At 54.7% G+C, this 19,475-nt stretch overlaps 11 protein-coding genes across 11 annotated transcripts; 4 read left to right on the plus strand and 7 right to left on the minus strand.

Moving 5' to 3' along the window:
• Positions 1-47: 47 nt before the first annotated feature.
• Positions 48-965, minus strand: CLUP02_10634 (uncharacterized protein; the record flags this gene model as incomplete). The annotated part of the gene is made up of 1 exon (XM_049289608.1): positions 48-965. One exon carries the CDS (start codon positions 963-965, stop codon positions 48-50), a length of 918 nt encoding a protein of 305 aa, XP_049146753.1.
• Positions 966-2,778: 1,813 nt separating this feature from the next.
• On the plus strand, positions 2,779-3,844 carry CLUP02_10635 (uncharacterized protein; the record flags this gene model as incomplete). The annotated part of the gene is made up of 4 exons (XM_049289609.1): positions 2,779-2,802; positions 2,851-3,048; positions 3,279-3,393; positions 3,534-3,844. 4 exons carry the CDS (start codon positions 2,779-2,781, stop codon positions 3,842-3,844), a joined length of 648 nt encoding a protein of 215 aa, XP_049146754.1.
• Positions 3,845-4,190: 346 nt separating this feature from the next.
• On the plus strand, positions 4,191-4,838 carry CLUP02_10636 (HD domain-containing protein; the record flags this gene model as incomplete). Its single annotated transcript, XM_049289610.1, has 1 exon — positions 4,191-4,838. The coding sequence occupies one exon, from the start codon at positions 4,191-4,193 to the stop codon at positions 4,836-4,838; it is 648 nt and encodes a 215-aa protein (XP_049146755.1).
• Positions 4,839-5,017: 179 nt separating this feature from the next.
• CLUP02_10637 (uncharacterized protein) lies at positions 5,018-5,764 on the minus strand (the record flags this gene model as incomplete). The annotated part of the gene is made up of 1 exon (XM_049289611.1): positions 5,018-5,764. One exon carries the CDS (start codon positions 5,762-5,764, stop codon positions 5,018-5,020), a length of 747 nt encoding a protein of 248 aa, XP_049146756.1.
• Positions 5,765-7,544: 1,780 nt separating this feature from the next.
• On the minus strand, positions 7,545-8,920 carry CLUP02_10638 (fasciclin domain-containing protein; the record flags this gene model as incomplete). Its single annotated transcript, XM_049289612.1, has 4 exons — positions 7,545-7,746; positions 7,821-7,967; positions 8,026-8,238; positions 8,292-8,920. 4 exons carry the CDS (start codon positions 8,918-8,920, stop codon positions 7,545-7,547), a joined length of 1,191 nt encoding a protein of 396 aa, XP_049146757.1.
• A 2,368-nt stretch (positions 8,921-11,288) lies between these two features.
• On the plus strand, positions 11,289-12,065 carry CLUP02_10639 (uncharacterized protein; the record flags this gene model as incomplete). Its single annotated transcript, XM_049289613.1, has 1 exon — positions 11,289-12,065. The coding sequence occupies one exon, from the start codon at positions 11,289-11,291 to the stop codon at positions 12,063-12,065; it is 777 nt and encodes a 258-aa protein (XP_049146758.1).
• Positions 12,066-12,698: 633 nt separating this feature from the next.
• Positions 12,699-13,329, minus strand: CLUP02_10640 (glutathione-dependent formaldehyde-activating enzyme; the record flags this gene model as incomplete). The annotated part of the gene is made up of 3 exons (XM_049289614.1): positions 12,699-12,779; positions 12,890-13,098; positions 13,209-13,329. 3 exons carry the CDS (start codon positions 13,327-13,329, stop codon positions 12,699-12,701), a joined length of 411 nt encoding a protein of 136 aa, XP_049146759.1.
• Positions 13,330-13,368: 39 nt separating this feature from the next.
• Positions 13,369-15,796, plus strand: CLUP02_10641 (uncharacterized protein; the record flags this gene model as incomplete). Its single annotated transcript, XM_049289615.1, has 13 exons — positions 13,369-13,425; positions 13,528-13,631; positions 13,691-13,737; positions 13,895-13,986; positions 14,049-14,228; positions 14,409-14,430; positions 14,492-14,679; positions 14,735-14,880; positions 14,942-15,030; positions 15,100-15,159; positions 15,241-15,261; positions 15,332-15,470; positions 15,727-15,796. 13 exons carry the CDS (start codon positions 13,369-13,371, stop codon positions 15,794-15,796), a joined length of 1,215 nt encoding a protein of 404 aa, XP_049146760.1.
• Positions 15,797-15,960: 164 nt separating this feature from the next.
• On the minus strand, positions 15,961-18,072 carry CLUP02_10642 (uncharacterized protein; the record flags this gene model as incomplete). Its single annotated transcript, XM_049289616.1, has 2 exons — positions 15,961-17,382; positions 17,482-18,072. 2 exons carry the CDS (start codon positions 18,070-18,072, stop codon positions 15,961-15,963), a joined length of 2,013 nt encoding a protein of 670 aa, XP_049146761.1.
• Positions 18,073-18,156: 84 nt separating this feature from the next.
• CLUP02_10643 (uncharacterized protein) lies at positions 18,157-19,205 on the minus strand (the record flags this gene model as incomplete). Its single annotated transcript, XM_049289617.1, has 4 exons — positions 18,157-18,246; positions 18,334-18,440; positions 18,525-18,730; positions 18,847-19,205. 4 exons carry the CDS (start codon positions 19,203-19,205, stop codon positions 18,157-18,159), a joined length of 762 nt encoding a protein of 253 aa, XP_049146762.1.
• Positions 19,206-19,397, minus strand: CLUP02_10644 (uncharacterized protein; the record flags this gene model as incomplete). Its single annotated transcript, XM_049289618.1, has 1 exon — positions 19,206-19,397. A coding segment is annotated over one exon (192 nt), but the record flags the coding sequence as incomplete, so codon positions are not given.
• Positions 19,398-19,475: the final 78 nt, after the last annotated feature.

Genomic DNA, 19,475 nt, shown 5'->3' on the forward strand with positions numbered 1-19,475 from the left:
GGTGGTGGTTGTGGTCATTCCCATCCCAGGGCAGGATTGGAAGCTCTTCACCTGACGACGATGCCGTGGCGGCGGGTGGTGGAGGGAGCGTACTCCTCCTCCTCCTCGGACTCGGAGTCGGAGCAGTCGGAGCTGTCGTCGTAGCCGCAGCGTGCGCCGCCGCAGTCGATCTTGACGCGGTCGCCCTTGCGGGTGATGCCGTAGCGCTCGCAGGTGCAGGTGCTGACGTCGGAGCCGGGGGTGCTGTAGCCGGAGAGCGAGGAGCTGGGGCTGGAGCTGTCGGAGCGATAGGAGAGGCTGGAGCCAGTGGAGGAGACGGGGGAGCCGGAGGCGGAGAAGTCGGTGACGATGTCCTCCTCGTCGAAGCCGGCGGCGCCGAAGCGGGCAGTGAGCTCCTCAATGGTCTCGTCGTCGCAGTAGTCGCTGTTGAGGATGTGCTGAGTGGCGTGGGGCGACATGGGCTTGGGGGCCTTGATCTGGGAGACGGAGAGGGGGCGTCCCTTGGGGATGTCGCGCGACGAGGAGCGGTGGCGGCTTGACTTGGAGTCCTTGTCCTTGGAGGAGTGGCGGGAGCTGCGGGACGAGGAGTGGGAAGAGGACTTTGAGGAAGACTTGGAGGAGCTGGTGCTGCTGGACTTGGAGCTGGACTTGCTGGAGGACTTGGAGCCGGCGGGGACGTCGAGGATGTTCAACTCGCGGCCGGTGGTGGGCTCAACGGTGGAGGCGACGCTGGGGTTGTGGGCAACGTGGTAGCCGTCGATGATGTAGTAGTACCAGTAGCGGGAGCCGGCGGAGAGAGTGGAGCCGCCAAACTTGAAGGTGCCCTTCCATGAGCCGGACTTGGAGGAAGTCTTGTCCTTGGAGAGAGGGAGCTGGCCGACGTAGCCGTCCCAGGAGCCGAGCAAGTGGACGGTCTTGACACCGGAGGAAACACGAAGGGAGAAGGAGAGTTGAGTGGACGACATTATTGCGGTATTTGACGTTTAAACGGGTGCTGCGATTAAGTGGTTTTGCTGAATAATGTGCGTTGAGCAAGAAATTCCAGATTTCCGTTACTAGGGGATAAGTTGACCGGCAACTTTGGTGGTGATGATTTGCAAAAAATTGGGTATTAGTTTGGAGTGTGAATTAAGATAGAGACCGGCTCTATGGAAAGAAGAAAGAACAAAAAAGGAGGAGGGGAAAAACGAAGAACTGGAATTAGTTGTTTGATTGCTTGCTGAAGAGAGAAAGAGGAAAGGGAATCGAAGAGGATGGGATGCTTCCATTATATGGTTTGACGGGCCGTCCTAGGAGGCCCAGGAGAGGCCATGATTGAGGCCAACACCACCACCACATGTCTCCTCCACCTGTCTAGTGTACGCTACCTCTGTGCTCCCGTTACCTTGTTGGTGGTGGTGGGCTGGGATACCTAGACAGCCACTCGAGATGCGGTGCTACTGGCGCCGGTTCATGGCTGGAGCAACGCAACGGGGAACTTGTTGCTCGTCAGCAAAAAGTGTGGACTGTGGAGCGTGCCGTACACAGTAGCGTGCAAAAAATCAAGCGTCAGTCGACTGGACGACCCAATGAGAGAAGAGCTAGGGAGGACGAGGCTTGTGGATGGTCGATGCAAGCAACCAATATCACATTGGTGATGAGCTTCGCGGGCAACGTCGAAAGGATCAGCCGGCCGGGGTTCCCCCTCGTCCAAGAATGGACACCCACACACGGCTGTGTACTGTGGTTGGCTGTGTGCCCTCTCTCCGAGGTGTACTGGCAAATAGGAACGAAAGCAGCTTTTCTGTCGATGGGGGGACCATCGTAGCCGTCACCTCTCTCTCGTTGCTCGTTACCTTAGTGGTGCTACCATAAGATGGCCGCCGGGATGGGCCATGTCTGCACGCTGGGCGGTTAAGCTGCATGGTGAGGGGAGCCTGGGAGAGGTGAGAGTTGAGAGAGAGGGAGGGGTTCTCTGGGCAGCCGTCAGCCAAAATAGAAGAGAAAAGTGGGACTAACCGAGACTAAAGCGCGGTACGTCCCCACATTTCCACGTTCTCTCCGATCTTTGCGTGAGATGTGGGGCCGGTCGTGCATTTCCGCTCGAATTGGGCGTCTAAATCCCTGCCATCATTGGCCAATAGCCCACGCACATCGCTCTTCTGTGCCCGGTCGCTTATCACCCCATCACCAACTTTGTTGAAGTGATGTGCTGCAGGTCGAGCCAATCATGACTATGCGCGGGACGATGCAGGTTTGCGAAAGCATCACCACTCACAAGAAGGCTCCCAGCCCTCCTCAGTAAAATAGTCAAGAGCTGCCGTCTAGCTGCGATTGGCTCATCTTCGTGCCTGTGAGAGATGAGTAGAAAAGCCACATCTCTCAGTTCTCGCATGGTATTCGCCCGTATGCCTATAGCCGCATCAAGCGGACAGTCAACTGGCATACTGCATCATGCAACGAGTCAATATGCATGCCGTCTGCATGTAAATGCGCGAGCTTTTGCTGAGATTGATGTCCTTCCTCATTGGAGTATCCGAATTGTCACTTGACGTCCCGTCCTCTTCCCAGCCGCTCGACCAGGGAAGAACCGAAGATCGCGCGAGTCGGAAGAAAGGGAAGAGCAAATATGATGCCAGAAGCCATGTTCCTGGTTCCCTGAGTGCCTGCCTGGGTGATGTGCAGACTGGTCTGCGTCCTCCGGTTTGCCAGCTGCTTCTCGTACCTGCCTAGACGTCGAACCACGGCAGGCTCTCTCTAGATCTAGCGATGCAGAAAATTCGAGGTCAGTCTCCGGCAATGTCAAGAGGGTTAAATGCCTTCGTAAGTGTAAGCCGGGACGATGGTAACGCCCAAAGACAATCCCCACAGACTTGGCCCAAAGGGCTGGAGGAGGTCAAACACTACCGAGATCCGGAGCTGGAAAGGGCGCAGAAAACGGGGCAGCGTACTCTAAAGTGCGTGCTTCCCTCTGCCTTGTCTGCCGTGACACAGACTGGCAGCGTGGGCATTGCCCTGCGCGGTCTGGCCCTGTCAGTCGACATGGCCGATCGTGGTGCGGCCCGCCAAGTACAAACTGCCGTTCTCCGCCTTCGGTCGACATCCGCTGCGACTGCGTGACCCTTGAGCCACCCACACCTCGAGAAGATGATGGAGGTGAATTGTAGATACGGCATCAGTTTTTCCCCTTCTCAGTTCTCACCGTCCCTCTTCGGCATAGTATCCAAGGTGCGTCATACGGCTCCATGCGTCTCTAGTCTCGGCGGGTATGTGAGGTCCATCACACTGATGGACTATAGTCCCCGTTGAACGGAACGGCAAGCCCGCTCGTGGTATTTCCCTCATCGGATCTAGGATCTGGGATCTGGGCTGTAGAGATGCCTGCCGTGGTTCTGGAGCGCAACTATGCGAAAGGTCCATCGAGATTGTCACTCCATCAGATTAATCAGAAAGCGAAGAAAGGGCTGTGACAGGTCGCAAGACGGCGCCTCGTAAGCCGGCTGCGACTCTGGCATATCGGCCTTTTCCTTGATGCCGACAGATGTCTCACAAAGCGACTGCGAGCGTGAAGCGGTCTGACCTCAGAATGGTGAGATCGATGTCGGCTGACAAGCTGGGCGCTCAAGAGTGTTACGTGTGTTGCAGCATTACAACAGATTTGGTCTTTGGACGTTGTTTCTCAGGCGCTTGGCCACTGCCCAAGATCTGCAATGGTGTGCTCAAGTCGAGGGTGTGCCGTTTGCCCATGGTCTTTGTTGGTAGCGGGAAGACCTGGCGGGAAACAGCGGGATCGCCCGTGAGAGGAACAAGCCATGTGGAGACTGGAAGCGGTGGTATCCACCTACAGTTGGCCTTCATCACGTGAACGGTCACATGATAGCGCGTTCCTCGTCAACGATCTTGCGACTATCTACTTTGGCGCGTCGTAACAAAGTCGCGTACGAAAGTTGCTACGTCGCCGGCCTGAGTCAACGATCCAAGGCAGCAGCCCCTCTTTCATCAACTCGGTCACTAAATCTAGCTAGACGTCCTCAAGGTAAAGCCCTGTTGAAAAGGTCGGATTACCAATCCATCAGCGAGAAGTCTTGCCGTTGTCATTGATAAACGCCATCGACGATCCAGTCTCCTTCAGTTCTTCAAACACAATCTTTCCCATCTACAGACGTTCAAGATTCATCGGATACTCAAGTCAGAGTACCCCGGATTTCACTATGGCTCAAACCGCATCACCAACCAAAGAGGAGCTCGTCTCCGAGGTGACAAAATACGTCGAGGCCTACATGGCAAAATACGACGCCTCCCACGACTTCAACCACATCAAGCGCGTCGTCTCCCTCGCCCACCGCATCCACGCGCAATCTCCAGCTACAACCCCGGCCCTAGACAAACACACAATCACCCTCTCCGCCCTCCTCCACGACGTCGGCGACCGCAAGTACCTCCAGCCGGGCGAGGACGCATCCACCCTTGTCTCCACCCTCCTCTGCTCCCTCGGCGCCAGCCCCGACCTCGCCGCCCGCGTACAGACAATCTGCCTCGGCGTCAGCTACTCCAGCGAGATCAAGGATCCGGCGCGCGTACGGGCGCTGATTGCAGAGTACCCAGAGCTCGCCGTCGTGCAGGACGCCGACCGCCTCGACGCCATTGGCGCCGTGGGCATCGGGCGCTGCTTCACGTTTGGCGGCGCAAAGGGCGCGCGCAGCATGGACGACTCCATCGAGCACTTTGAGGAGAAGCTCGTCAGGTTGGAGGGGATGATGAAGACGGATGCTGGGAGGGAGATGGCGCGGGAGCGGACCCAGAGGCTTCTTACTTTTATGGAGTGGTGGCAGGACGAGGCTGGTCCTGTCAGTGCCTGAAAGGTTCATCTCGAGGAATTTGCACGTATATGACTTTCCCTTCGATTCAACTCGATACCCAGCTTCGTCTTTTTGAATATTACGGTCCATGTTTCAACGCGGACTATTACGATTACTCGAATAAGAATACTACATCCTTCAAATAAGCTCAACGGACCCGTCCCTCCTTGTCACTCAACTTAATTCCCTTCCTGCAACCCCATACCTCCCCTCCTCCTCTCCTCCTCGACAAGTCTCATCCGCTTCCGAGCCTGCCTGTACCGCCAAGCCCAGTCCACCGCCCCGATCAGCGGCAACACCAGCACGTCCATAACCCTGATGGAAGTCCGCAGCGTGAAGTCGTCGTGCACCCGCCGCCGCCCAAACGACGAGCAGAGCGTATTGACCCAAAACAGCGCCACCTCCCTCAGCAACTCGCGCCCTTCAAAGTTATAAAGAAACGCGAACCCGCTCCCGTCTTGCCACGGCAGCGTCTGGCCCCTCACCCTCTTCTCCACCACGGCGCTCCAGTCGTCGTCCCGCGCCAACATGAAGACGGCAACCGCCCCGCGGCGCATGAGCTGCCTGTTGGACCCGTCGCCGCCGTCAAACCAGAGGAGCGTCGCCACGAGGCAAGCCCAGGGTAGCCGATCCCGTAAACGGAAATAGTAGAGAAAAGAGGCGTAGATATAGGCGACGCAGCAGGTGCTGACGAGGACAACGGTGACGTCGAGAGGTCCGCCGCCGCCTGTGGTGGACAACAAGAAGAAGAGGACCATGAGCGGGTAGGTCGCCACGAGGAGACGGAGCTGGTTCGTGACGGAGACCCACCCTTCCCAGGCGACGGCGGCCAGGACCTCCCAGATGATTGCGGGGAGATCGCCGACGGCGCGGAGGAGCATGACCGATACGTGGGTCCCTCCTTTCGGAGGCCGTTGAAGCCCCATCGGTGGTCCGCCCCGTTGTTTCTTTTTTGCTTGTGGAGCGGGGGGAGAGTTGATATCCTTTTTCGTGTGAGGTTTGTTGGGTAGACCGGGGGTTGCGATGCGGACTTTTTAGGACCGCGGGCCTTGTGAGTTGATTCGAGATGAAGGTGGTAGTATGAACTTGAGCCTCTCCAACTCCTCTCTTTCTTTTTTTTTTCTGCTCGAGGGGAGGGGGAGGAAGGGGGGTTACCTTTGGGAAGCTGGCGCGGACTGGAAGGGGAACAGCTCAGCATGAGCGACCCAAGGATTGTGTGTCTTACCTTAGTTCCCTCCCTTAGCTTCAAATACGGACGGACCCCCCACGCAAACGCACCATAGGGGCGCCACAAAATATGATCCTAATCTCCAGAAATAAGGACCAAAGCGGATGATAAGGCTGGCTCTGGTACCCGTTTTTTTAATAGTAGAGTGACGTAGACAAAGAGTCAGGATTCTTGAATTTCTCGGTGTGCCAGTGCGGAAGTACGCAGGCGTTGCCGAGTTATCCATGGACTTGGAAAGGAGCTTTCACATCTCGTGGTGGAACTTTTTATGACAGCTTTAACGTCATCGTTCTGTAAGACGATACAGAATGCTTGAACTCAGCTCCACGATTTGAAACGCGAATGTAAGCAAGAAAGCGGCGGGGAGCGGATCGGCCGGATGAGGAGGTTTGACATGTACAGTAGATCCTTGGGACGAGCTAGTCGGTGAGGATTCCAGAGGGCAGAGGCATCCCGCGTTGCTAGGGTTCTCGCCCCCTTTTTTTCATATGTGAGACAACAATCTTGGCAACCTTCCAGAAAGATCGTATCACGACTGCATCAGAGCACTAGGTGAGATATGATTGACGCTGACGACGGCAGAGCAACGGCTTACGAAAGCGTCACCTGGGTTACTAGACAATTGATATCTGAAGAGTCGTCAAGTTGTAGATCAATCGCATTTGGGTGCAAGCTTCCTTGGGATGACTTCCCGTTGACACACGACCGAACGAGAAAACAATGTACTGCCAAAAGGTAGCGGCATCTCGGGCGCATTCCCGAGCAAAGTTGCTGGAGCTGATCAAACCATCTCTTGACGCTGAAAAACCACCGACCTACCTACCCAACAGTACCTGATATGATGATCTCGGATATCAAATACTTGGTGAATAATTTTCTCTTCTGTAGTGCAGTCATCGCCGAAATCATTTCAGCCTCATGTTCATCTTACAATGTCGCCAAAAGAGAGTAGACATGCTTTACCCCCATAGGACCACGTATGAAAATACCAAAACACTCAAAAAAGAGTTGAACTGAAGCTGGCAAAAGAGTTCACCCCCTCGGTGCTGAACTGGGGGCTACATCTCTTGGTGCTCATGCTGGGAAATCTAAATTCTGGTGCTCATGCTGGGATTCGAACTCGGGTACTCTCGTATGCGCTGAGCCTGTCGTCGAGTAGGCTGGTTGGCGATTTTAATTGTTGACCTCAAACCACTCCACCATCCAGCCAGTTTGACCTGACCCGTCGACCTAGACGGGCGCCTGCTGGCTGGTGACGAGAATGGAATTGACGGGACTTATATGGGTTTGTTCTCGTGGTGTATTCATCTGAATGTTTGTTTATTCACAGGGTGCCAGTGCCACCTTCCTTGACCTGCCAAACTAACTTGCTCAAAATTGCATAAACAGGGTCACCCGTACTTCCTACCCTCCTTCCCTTCTAAGTTTCCCCTGCCGGAGAAGGAAACAAGCCCCTTGGTATCCCTGAACATATCATCTTACACAAGTAGCACACCAGCCGCAAGAGCAATGACTGCGGCGGCACGAATGTTTTCTGACATGAGGTTCCCGGCATTCGGGGGCGTGGCGGGTGAAGTAGGGGTAGCCGAGCCCGTTCCCGTTGGTGAGAAAGTCGAGGAGTCCGGCAGGGCATTGGCGGACATAACGCGGTCCAAGATGTGGATGAGTCCGTTGTTGGTCCTGTCAAAAACCATCAGCTTCATTGTCTAGGTATTGTTGCTGGTCAGGTAGTGATTATGCATTGTAGTACTCACAGGACGTTGGGGCTGATGACCTTGGCATCGTTGAACCAAATCTCGTTGTCCTTGATCGTGACACGGACAGTCACGTTGGCCATCGAGGTGAATTCCTGGCCATCCACGAGGAAGTCGCTGTAAGCTGTCTGAGGTAGAGTGTGAAAACTGTTATTTGGGTCAGTCGAACGAGAGCTAGAGTCTGCATTCGTGGCTTGTGACTCACAGCAACGCGTTCTTGAGGTCTTTGTTTCCGAGAGAACTCTGGGGGCTGCCTGCCTCCTTGAAAGCAGCGGTGTTGGGTCCCAGGCATGTGATGTTGGCGGTATTGTCGAGTTGTCTCCATAGCTTGATCTTGTCCAATGCATCTCCGAGAGCCGATAGTGAGCTTGAGAGCTTCTTGATGGTTGTGGAGCATACTGCCGGGGCTTCTAGAACACTGTGAGGTCATCAGCTTGAGTCCCTTGATGTAGGCGGAGGATATCGACTCACGCATCGACAGCTTGGAAGTATCCGCCATCCCACACCCCATCGATCGATGTGAGCTCGGCAGTCTGACCAAGACCGCCGCGTAGGCTTGCGGTATGATCATCGGAAGGGGTCCCTTGCCTAACTCTAAATTTGGTGGGATTAATGGTGCTCGGCGACACAAAAAGCACCTGACCCTGTGCGCCTTCGCCGTATTGGTCGATCATGGCAGGGCCAGGTGTCCGAAGGTTGAAGAGCTCATCTCGAAGTTTGGTGGGAACTGTGATACCCCTGGGCGCGCTGAAGTTTGCGGCCGTCAACGAAGCATCCAGAGTGTGGTATCGAAAGACGGTCAAAAGCTGGCTCACGGGAAGCTGCGTGATTTCGCTGACGTTGGACTGTTGAAGAAATTTGGCGAGGGCAACATTGGTCGGCACTAGGAGAGTGACTTTATTCTTCGTCCCAGCGGTTACATTGCTTATGATGCTCGGATAGCTGTTCAGAATTTCGTTGAACATGGAGAGGTCAGCATGGCTTGTCAGCGCATTGCTGAGACTTTGCTGAGCCTGTCGTGAATGTAGAGACGGATCAACAGCGCAAGCTAGCGGCGCGAGACTCATGACAGCGACAGCGAGCTCTTGGACGAAGCGCATACTTGTAGTAGGAACCCGGGGTGAGTGTCTGCTTCAGGACAACATGTAGCTTGTGAGCTTGGGATATCAGATGGCGAAGAGTGCCATATAAGAAGTCGTCTACTTGTCCTTCAGCCGCACAAGCCAGACGGATGGCTGAGCCTAGCTGAAGATAGTGTCCCTCCAGCTTCAGCGGCAGTGCAAGTGCGTTGCCTGCATTGTTTCTGCCACAATCCAAGCCCATACCAAACCAGGAAGCTGACTGAGAAGCTACGGTAGGGCGGCGTCTTACTACATACACCACGATACAGATATTGAGGTGAGATGGTGCTGTAAACAAAGACACTCTGGCTTGGGGTGCGAGTCGCAAAGACACAGGTCTCAGGACCAGGCCATACTGTATTGACGGGGCCGTTCCCAGCGGCCACTGGCAGGCTCATGCAGCAATTAGCTATCGGGCTCGCATATTGCACTCTGCTCAGCGATCGAGTCCTGGAATGAAATCAAGTTCGCATTCAAAGTGCTGGATTGTGGCGGAATACCTATGCACGAAGCGGCACTAGAAAACGTAGGGCTGACGGTTGGCGCGGAGAAGCCGATTCATGCAAGGTGAGAGGCGCGCCACGAACCGTAGAGGTCCTCCGTTGTATGTGTTCTCGTACTGCAAAACAAGTTGCCAATTCGAATTCGAATTCAAAAAGAGGTTCAAAAACCGCCTGACTAGTTCAGTTGTCTGCCGTTGAAGGATTTGTCAAAGATGAGGGAGGTGCGTCGTTGAATAGATCAGCGTCTTTCCTACCACATCTGGGGGCCTTGGCACTGAGATACAGGCAAGACCATGCTTACTACAAGCAAGCTTATTTCACCCCTGCGGCGTTGCCTGCAGGAACAGAGTTGAACGGTGGTTGCCCCGAGCTTTTTGTGGCAGGCACGTGGTTGAAGGCGCCTTGCGACTGATGACAGCAGTGCCTCAATCATTCGATATAATGCCAGGGATTGATCCCTTACTCCTTCTTGATCAAGATCCCTCTGCTGCTGCTTCTGCTGTCGTTGGGCCATGAATGTTGGTCATGGAACAGGTCAAAGTGCCACTTTCCTTTGAGGCCAACTTGCCATGTCATTTGCGACGGGAGGAACTGGACCGAATAATAGTAGATCAAGTCGTCTAGTCAATTCCGGCCTACCTAGTTGTGGAGGTAGCAATTACCTTAGGTATGATCAGGTACCTATGTCACGAGTGACTCGACAACAAGAAGGGCAGGAAGGTCCCTAGACTGGCCAGTGGCAGGAACTCATCCAAAGCATTGAGGTAGTACCTCGCATGGTGGTTCCTAAGCACTTACTACAAGAGTCCCCGCAAAAGAAAGGACGGGAAGGTGAAGGTCCAACACCAAAGTACGGATACGGATACCTTGTACCTTGCAATGGACCTACCTAGTCAACGATGATTATGGATGCTGCTTCGCTTGGCAATAAGGTCCATGTTGATGAGGAGCACCCCAGGCGCCCTCGATAAGGTGTTGCTCCCCTGCCAAAAGGACAGCTTCTGACTCCACACTTACGCCCGAGCTTTCCCATCAGTTAAAGGTGTGGACAGTGCCATCCTTGCTTCACTAGGCCAATTTCGGCCAGCTGCTCGAGTTGGTCCAACTCGGCGCGAAATCTTCCTCGACCGTGACTGGACAATTTGCAACATGTGTGTGTGTGTGTACAAGAGCGAACGAGGTGTTTAGCTGTGCCGCAATATCCAATTTCCGCCGGCGTGAGAAACCGTCTGTTCTGGCAACATTCCCCTCCGGCAGACCTTGCCGTTAATGGCGCGTTAGTTGCGGTAATGATGGCAAAACGTCAATCTGCATGCCCCAAGGAATACAAGGAATACAGAAAGGGTAAGGTCAAACACCAAAGATCCAAACTTTGTATATCCTGTCCATGATACCCTCCCCGTTTGCCCCGGTTCGACACATGCGCTCTCACGCCTGTTCCTCCCCCCTTGGTGCTTAGGTAGTGTAGCCAAGGTCAGGAACAAATATCCGGTTTGGTAAATGTGGTAGTCACCGCAAGAGGGCACTTGCCGTTGGTTGTGACACAGGCAGCAGCCTACTCATTGGACAATGCCTTTGTGTTCTTCTTCCTTTTCTTCTTAATCCCCTTCTCTCAATTCTCTCCCCGATCCATCTCTTCTTCTCACATCCAACTACAGTGTACACATCATCAAAGCCTTCCATAACTGCCTCCACCACTTACACCAATACACCAGCCTCTTTTGTTTGCAATTACCACATCCATTGCCGTTACATCTATCCTCTTGAAGAATTCCTTCATCATCCAACTCCTTACTACCACGCCAACTTTGACCGGCTTGTCAAAACACACAAACTACACCAAAATGAGACAGACAACCATCGTCGCTGGCCTCGCAGCCATGCTTCCCTCTACCGCCCAAGCTTGGTCTATCCCGGCCCTTCTCGACATCCGCCAGACCACCCGTCCCTACCAAGACGTTGTCTGCAAGCCTCAGACAGGTTCTGGTGCCCAGCTTCCCCCTTGCGTCCAGATTGAGAACATTGAGCTCGCCTGTCAACCCAATGGCACCAACCCTATCGACTACGAGGCACACGCTCAATGCATCTGCGGGGGTAGCTTCTTCGCCGAGAAGTTGGCTTGCGAGCGATGCCTCACCATTCACGGTCTTCGCAGCGAGCGAAACCTGGCTTTCTACAGTGGCGTCCTCTCATCTGCCTCCAATGCTCTCTGCACAGGTACTCCCACTGCTGTTTTCGCCAGCATCTACTCCGGCATAGAGGCTGCTGCTACTCCCGTGACTACTGGAGCCACTGCCACAAGCGATCAAGCTCCCAGCAACACGGCCATTTCTCTCTACTATACGGCTAGCGGCCCCCAGGGACCTGGCACCATCACTGGTGCAGCCGCGAGTGCCACTGCTGCTGTAAACCGCACGACGACGAGCCCTTCTACTGCTGCGACTGGCTCCGCTTCGGGAGCAACTGGTACTTCATCTACCCGTGCTTCAACTGCCACCACCGGTACAGCTTCGGGTGCCGCGGCCACAAGCACAACCGCTGGTAGTGGTGCGATGCCAACTTACGCTGCAGGTGGCCTCTTGATGGGTGCTGCTGGTATCGCAGTTCTCGCAGGACTGTAAGAGATTCTTGGAGACGCAGTTTGGCCGTCGTCGCGTGAGAGAAAGCCGGGGTTGAAGAGATGTCTGGTGGTGGAAGTAATGATAACGTCGGGCACTGTTCACGATTCAAGTATTAATGAGCATTGAATGGATGCATTTTTCCCTTTCTCTTTGGCTGAGCCGTGACTGTGATAAGTGACATAATGCAAGACTTTTATCAGAGTTTATCAAATGCAGCTGGCTTCTGACCCTTGACAATGGGGTTGTGACAGTGATGACGCCTTGGACGAGGATGTCACCTGGACGGCGAGGCACGATCGATTGTGTCTTTTAGAGCAATTGCCTTGCATTCAATTTCTAATGAATCCTTCCAAAATCTTTCGTCCGAGCTAACCTAGTAGCTGCGTATACTTGGTTAACGACGGACGTGGGTCAAAAAGAGGTCGAGTCGAGCCCGATGCCATCATAACCCTCCAGGTTCTCACGCCAACCCACCACACCCACAAACTCCCCACATCCCACTCGTCCATGCTAGTCTTGTTCCCTCCACCGCGCAGCATATAAGTTGGGTCCCAGACCCTTCATCCAAAGACCTAGGGGTATATCCCATCTTACATACATCTCAACTCTGTTCGATACACCGTACGTCCGAATTTACTCGGGCATGTGCTTGAAGGGCTTTGCCAAGTTCTCCTGGCAGAAGGGCAGCTTGCCGACAGTCCAAATCTCGGTGTCCTAGAGATAACGCATTAGTCGCGACATTCGCCTATGCCATCATCACGATTCAAAGCCACAGCAATGGAGAAAATGTCTTCGATCGGTGTTGCGTTCATGGCTCGACTTACCGGCTTCAGGTTCTTCTTGATCTCGGTATCGAGGGTACCAGCCTTGAGAGCGATGATCTCTGGGGCCGCATCGGGGTCGTGAGCAATTGGCGAGCCACACTCGGAGCAGAAGATGCGGTGAACATCCTTGCCTGATGAGCCCTTGCCCGCCCAGCTCTTTGTAGGGCCGTTGATGGTAAGCTTATCCTTGGGAACAACAGCGACAAGGGCTAATCCAGGGTCAGCAACCAAGACACGCCCAGGTCACAAGTCGAAAGATCGAGCAATCCGATTCTATGCTACGGCAAATCTATGTGGGAAAGCAGCAGAAAACACGTACAGTATGTCGAGCCACTCTGGCGCTGGCAATCGTCGCAGTGATCGTAGCCGGTAATGAGAGGGGCGTCGACGTCCACCTTGTAGGTGACGGCCTTGCAGAGGCAGTGTCCGGTAAGAGGCATGTTGAATATGCGAAGCAAAGTCGGAGAGGTACGTTGAAAATGGGTTGGAATCCTTCGAGAACAACAACTGATTTGGAGTCGTTGAAAGACAGTGCAGTGCAGCAAAACTTCCAAGCGGACAAACACCAGACGGGAGCAAGCCCTTTTTGTTTCTGTCGATGGAGGGGGCGGGGTATCTGGTGGCGCATCAAGTTTTAGCTGGCGACCTCCGAACACCACTTGAGGCGCTTACATATTTCCGACGACGTCACTTACCCTATTGAGGTACCGATCCTGGATCCAGACCGGATGAGCGGGGAGAAGTGTCCGAACCGTGGGATGGGAGTTTCCGATGGTGAATTGGCTGCGACCACGACTCAAGCTACGGTTTTGTGACGTTGAGGGGAGACTTTCCGAAGATTGGCGTTTGTGCGTTGATCTTTGGCAGGAAGACTCGATCACATTATTCGCGAGGGAAAATAACTTCTTTTTATACATCCGACGAGTCCTCCATAACGAAAAGCTTCGAGAGACCACACCCTTTCGTGGCGGTAGGCTTAGGCTCCTTCGGAGCCGGGACATCGAGCACAACCCAACCCTGGAAACGAGACGTTGGGTGCTTGGACAGCTTTGGGAAGCAGTGAGGAGAAGGGATCCACCAATTCGAGAAACGTTTCTGTCAGCGCTGCAGGCCACGGCGATCCTGAGTTCCTTGGCGTTTCTGTTCGACCTGTGGCCAGCTCATCCTTGTTGCACTGTATATCAGCAAGAGTCTGGATGACATCCATGCTCTCGAACTCGCTACATACACGACCAAGTACAGCACAGCACGGTACAACGCGAGACAGTACCGAGTCTGGTCAGAATATGTTCACGGCGAGCGGTTTTCGACCAATCTGTGGCATGACATGACAATGCTAGTCAGGCGAGCATTGGATGTTGATGTCTCGAACTCGAACAGCTCGACCCCGCGGAGGGGCCCGGAAGGGGGGGCTCATAGCAGGTGAGGATCAAACCGATGCTCGGTTTTGCGCCAGCCACGGACGGGCGTTCGGGTCCCTTGGAGAAAAGATCCTTTCATCATCGCAATTTGTCATTAGAGCCCCTTCTCCATGGCAAAAGGTACGTCTTTGAGATATCCTCGTTTGATCGAAGCTGCGGTTTGCTGACAAGATGGGATCAGAGCTTCGAGAAACACTGTACGGTCTTCTCGAACGCAGCCCCCCCAGCCGCCCACCCTGGATCGGACGATTTGGAATTTTCGATGCGGGACCCGCGTTAGTGCTGCTGCAGCTCGCCGGCACCTTAGCACGACACACCAGATACCTAATCCTCTGCGGCACCTCGAAGACTCAAGGAGTCGAAAGTTCTGTCAGTATGAAGTGTCAAGCGTTTGCGCATCGACCCCACTGCCGGGTTGGCATAGGTGCATACTGTATACCTAGGATGCCCACCTATCGGCCCCGTGCCCGAGCGGTTCAACAAGCATTCTTTTGCAAATCATTGCGAATCGAGTAATGGCAACCACCAAATCCAGCGCGAGGCGCCTGTGGGCAACCTATGTTTGGAGAGGTGTGACGTGACCCCGGCCCTCCACTGAGTCCACTCTCAAAGACTTTCCCCTCCACACCAGCTTCCCCCCGGCCCCTCGGAAATCGGGGATCCAAACATGGGCGGGGAAATGTGCGCCACCTCACACACAGCGTTCTGAATTACAGCTAGGTAAGTATTCCAGATGCCATTGACAAAACGTTGAATCAACGATTGAAACATGAGATGATCTTCTGACAGATTCTTGTTTTCTTCTCTTCCACAAACGCTGCACAATCTACACATTAGATGACATGCTGAGTAAGGGTACGAACGTATGCCGCGTGCTCAGTTCGAGTATACCGTTCCCTTGCTTGGACCATGCAAGCTAACAGACATGAGGTAAGGGAACCCCTCTTCCAGGTAAGGTACCGCATGCAAAGAAATGCAATTCGGCGTCCACTGCCCGCCCGCCCCAACATGGACTAATCAGACTACCTGCCAAATATGCTTTTTTGGTTGGGGAGAACCACGGGAAAGAGAGACGAGTATTTCAAATACCCAGCTGTAACCATTGGAAAGATCCACAGCTTGGGGGATCTGCTTACCAGCATCCATGACAGCGCAGCTCGGTGTGTGGATGTGTGATGTCCTTGTGCGTTTGCTGCTCATGATACGCCGGACTGCGGCAAGTAAATGATGAAATGTAGGTGAGCTATCAACTTATCTCCTCGGGCTTATCTGAGACGAACAAAAGAGATCTCCCCCAATGACAGTGAGCCACGGAAGACAGCTCGTCGCATATGCGGAACGGGGGGAAACCCAGCCGGGCGATGCAGGTTAGGAGCAGCTAGCTACCTAGGTAGCTGCCTTGTTTGATCATCGAAGACATATATTGAAGGCTGAGATGGACTGGTCCAGCCAGAGGGGCATCGTCATCTACCTGGAGCAAGGTTAGAGAGTTGTCTCTCCTGCTTGTTACATCTTAGCTCTTCTCTCCTTCTCTATGATTTTCTAATAGGCGCGGCTGATTGCGCGTTGTCTCTAGTAGGTAGCAACACAAAACGTGAGCCACATGCATGGCGCTTACTGAGTACTACGGTACTCGTATCAAAGTATCTCTCATAACCTCATGAGCGGAGCGACGGTAGACGACAAGACCCAAGCGACGCTCGCGCGCAGGATCAAGTGCTGCAAATCTAGGAGCTCCACGCTCCCCAGCGCAAGTCGGTCGGCGAGAAATGATCGTAGCACGAGCGACCTGTACACACTCCGCGTCTGCCTGTCCGTCTGTCCGAGGACGAAGCCGTCCATGGAGGAAATGCGGAAGTCGCGAATATCGACTTTTTGTACGCCGGCGCCGGCGCCGCCGTCCTTGGCTTCCGGAGACTTCGTGGCCGAGGTCAGTGGCCGCTCGATGCGGTCCGGCCTCTGCCGCAGGGCGCGTATGGCTCTGAAACAGACGTAGTCTAGAATGTTTGTCGTCTTTAGTGGCGGCGCGGGTTTTTTAAGAATGAGCTTCGGTAGGACCTCTGGCTGCGAGATCCAGAGCGTACCGTTGTCCTGGAACTCGCAGCAGATGGCCTCGAGGTCGTGTGCGTAGCGCACGAAGCGGGTGTAGAAGACGGGGGTGAGGACTTTGAGGTCGAGGTGCTCTGCACGTTTCGGGTTCTTTTGGGCGGCGGGCGAGAGCGTCGTCTCTGTGAGGCCTCTTCCTCCTCCTGCTCCTCCGGTGGTAGTGATTCCCGCGGGAATGTACGTGAGGGCGATGGCGGCCGTGGACTGCGCGACCAGGTGACGGAGGTAAGACCGGAAAACGGGCTCAAGCCGGCTCTCCGTCGCGTCGGCTTTCCGTCCGATGCTCTCTTTCAGGGGTTCCGGGCGGAACCAGACGTGCAGCCCCTTGCGGAGAGAGAGGACGGCGGCTTCTTTGACGATGCGGGGGAAGGTAACGAAGCCTACCCACCACCAGCGGGCGAGGAAGACGATTTTCTGGAAAGGGGTCATGGTGGCTGGGTCGATGGCCGGGGCGGAGTTGAAGAGACGGGCGACGATTTTGGGGTGGTGTTTTGAGGAGGAGAGGGTTATTGTACTGTCGAGGGTGTATTTGTAGTCGGCTCCTGCCGTACCGGCGCCGGACGGTGGTGGTGGTGGGAAGAAGTCTGTCGCGGAGAGGGCGTAGGATCCCTTGCGGGAGTTGAAGGGGGAGACGTGGAAGTCCTTTGGCCAGGTTTTTGTCATCCTGATCTGCTGCGTCTTTTGGGCAGCGGATTCCGCATCTGCGTCTTGTGAGGCCGACTCTGCTGCGATGCCGTCTTGTAGTCCATTACTACCGTCGTCGAGACGCTGTTCTGACGGGAAGGCGTCCGTGGTGAGAAAGTACATCCTCCGCTCATCAAAGGTGTTGTTCACTTCGAGCACCATGGCCGTCAGCTCCTTGTCCCTGGAGTAGAGGTACCAAAAGGACACCGGGTTGAAGTGGTATCCCAGGAACCGGGCTGCGGTGACGAGGTATGCGTTGGGATACTGCGCTGGATCCGCGCCCTGTCGTGACTTATGTGAGTCTTGTGTTCATTCTCATGTAGCACGTTTTGCTCAAGTGAGATTCTGGATAAAACCTGGCTGAGCGGAAGGACGCCTTACCTGAGAAGTGAGATACGCATCAAGCTTCCCCCTCAACCCAAGGTGCCCGTTCCCGCGCTCGAGATAGTCCGCCGGATCCACGTGAAACCACGCCCGTCCCGCCGTCCGCGGCGCCAGCGAGAACCACGATAACCAGCCTGCCTCGTCGACGTCGCACGAGACCATGCCGCCGTAGTTGCCCTTCCACCCGACGGGGATGCCGACGACAAGGTACGAGTACACAAAGGCGTGTTTCTCGGGAAACGTCCGCCTGTGTGTCGTTGTACAAGGGATCAAGAGCGGTTTCGCCGGCGTCGTCTTCCACTTTCTCGTTTCCGTTTCTGACGCGGTGGGAGCATCGAGGCCTAGGAGGAAGCGGCATATCTGTAAGAGAACGAAACCTAGGAGGAAGCCCGGGAGGAGGAGGAGCTGGTTGCGTAGGAGGTGCGGGTCTACGTAGGGTGTGATTAGGTCTGCGAGGAGGCGCTTGTTGCGATAGGATGTGAAGACGAGGAGGAGGGCTGTGTCGAGGTAGGTTCCGAGGAGGGAGTAGTAGGTGAAGCCTGCCAGGAGGGTTAAGGGCTGGAGGCCCGGTGCGGCGGCGGCAGTCATGGTGTATGGTAAGGTATGCTTCGTGATTTTTCCGGGCCGGGCCGTGGAGGTGTTTGGGGGGTCCCCGGGGCCGAGGCCGGTTGCTCACCACGTGTAGAGATCGGCGTCGTTGCAAGGATGCCGGCGGCCGTGTTCGGGGGAATCAGTGCCCGGCAGTGTTATGAAGATGAAGTGCTGTATATTATTTTCATCATGAAGAGATGGTGTTGTTTGCGATGTTTGTGTTTTCTAAAAATCGTCTTTCTTCCAGTCAAGGATCACGAAAGCTTGGCTATGGCGGTTGCCAGATCGGGTCTTTCGGTGGAGGACGGGGCGGGTTGTGGGCCGATGAGCATGTTCGATGAGATCAAGACTCTTGGTGAACCCACCTCAACGTGAGGACCTCGTTCCATGAGTGAGCTTAGTCATCAGCATCGAACCAGCTGCAACCAGGTGAAACAGTCATGGCCGACACTTCGTCGGCCAGGTAAGTCGACCAGGACGGCTCTCCAAGATACAGACATGTCGTATGCATGGCCACCATTGATCCGTAGAAGCCATTGCCCGGAATACAGTTCGCTTGATCATGATCAAGGCAAGCAGGTTGCCATATTCAGAACACAACAAAGGCAGCTGCTGCCATATGGCCAGGGTCAGGTTGCACAGCCGACAAGGGAACCTGGGCGGAATCAACGACTTACTTCCGTCAAATGCGATGAGTGACAATGGAATGAATAATATCCCGTACCTAAGGTATTCCCTGGAGGCCGCTCTTCCGAATTCCAACGGGCTGACCTGATTATGGAAGACGATGAAAAAAATACCTCGAGGGCCTCGAATCCGATGTGTGGCGCAGTCAGGCAAAAATAGAGACCGGCCGGGGCAGCCACCGGGAGAAGATGCGGTAAGGCTCCCATACCTGAACGCAGAGCGCTCTCGTCAGCTGGGGGACAGCTTTCAGCGATAGGAGGGGGAGGCTCTTCAGGTCGGTCACCCCGCCATTTGCAGCTCAGTCTGACAGTCGGATCTCTGCTCTGCTGCGGCGGCGGCGTTAGGCACATGCAGGGATATCCGCCCTTCTTACCTCCGCCGGTTGACTCAGTTCGCTCAGTCCCTCCCCGTCGACTCCCCTCCCCCCACCGGTTTTTTGCCATCTATGCCAGTCCATCGACTTCCATACCTGTCATTTGCCGACCAGCCCACGCACCAGCCACAAAGACATTCAGGGCCCCCCCTCTGTCTCTTTGAACAGCCGCCTCCCAAAAACTGACGCAACGAAACCCTCTTTTATCTAACCTTCCTTCCCCCCTCCACCGACAAACCAACAACACAAACCTCACGAGACCACCACATCACCAACCCCCGACGAACAGCGAAAAGAAGAGAAACATCTCCTTTCGCACCAATCGAATCACCCCTTTCTT

Source organism: Colletotrichum lupini, chromosome 5 (assembly GCF_023278565.1).
Source record: "Colletotrichum lupini chromosome 5, complete sequence".
NCBI lineage: Eukaryota > Fungi > Ascomycota > Sordariomycetes > Glomerellales > Glomerellaceae > Colletotrichum > Colletotrichum lupini.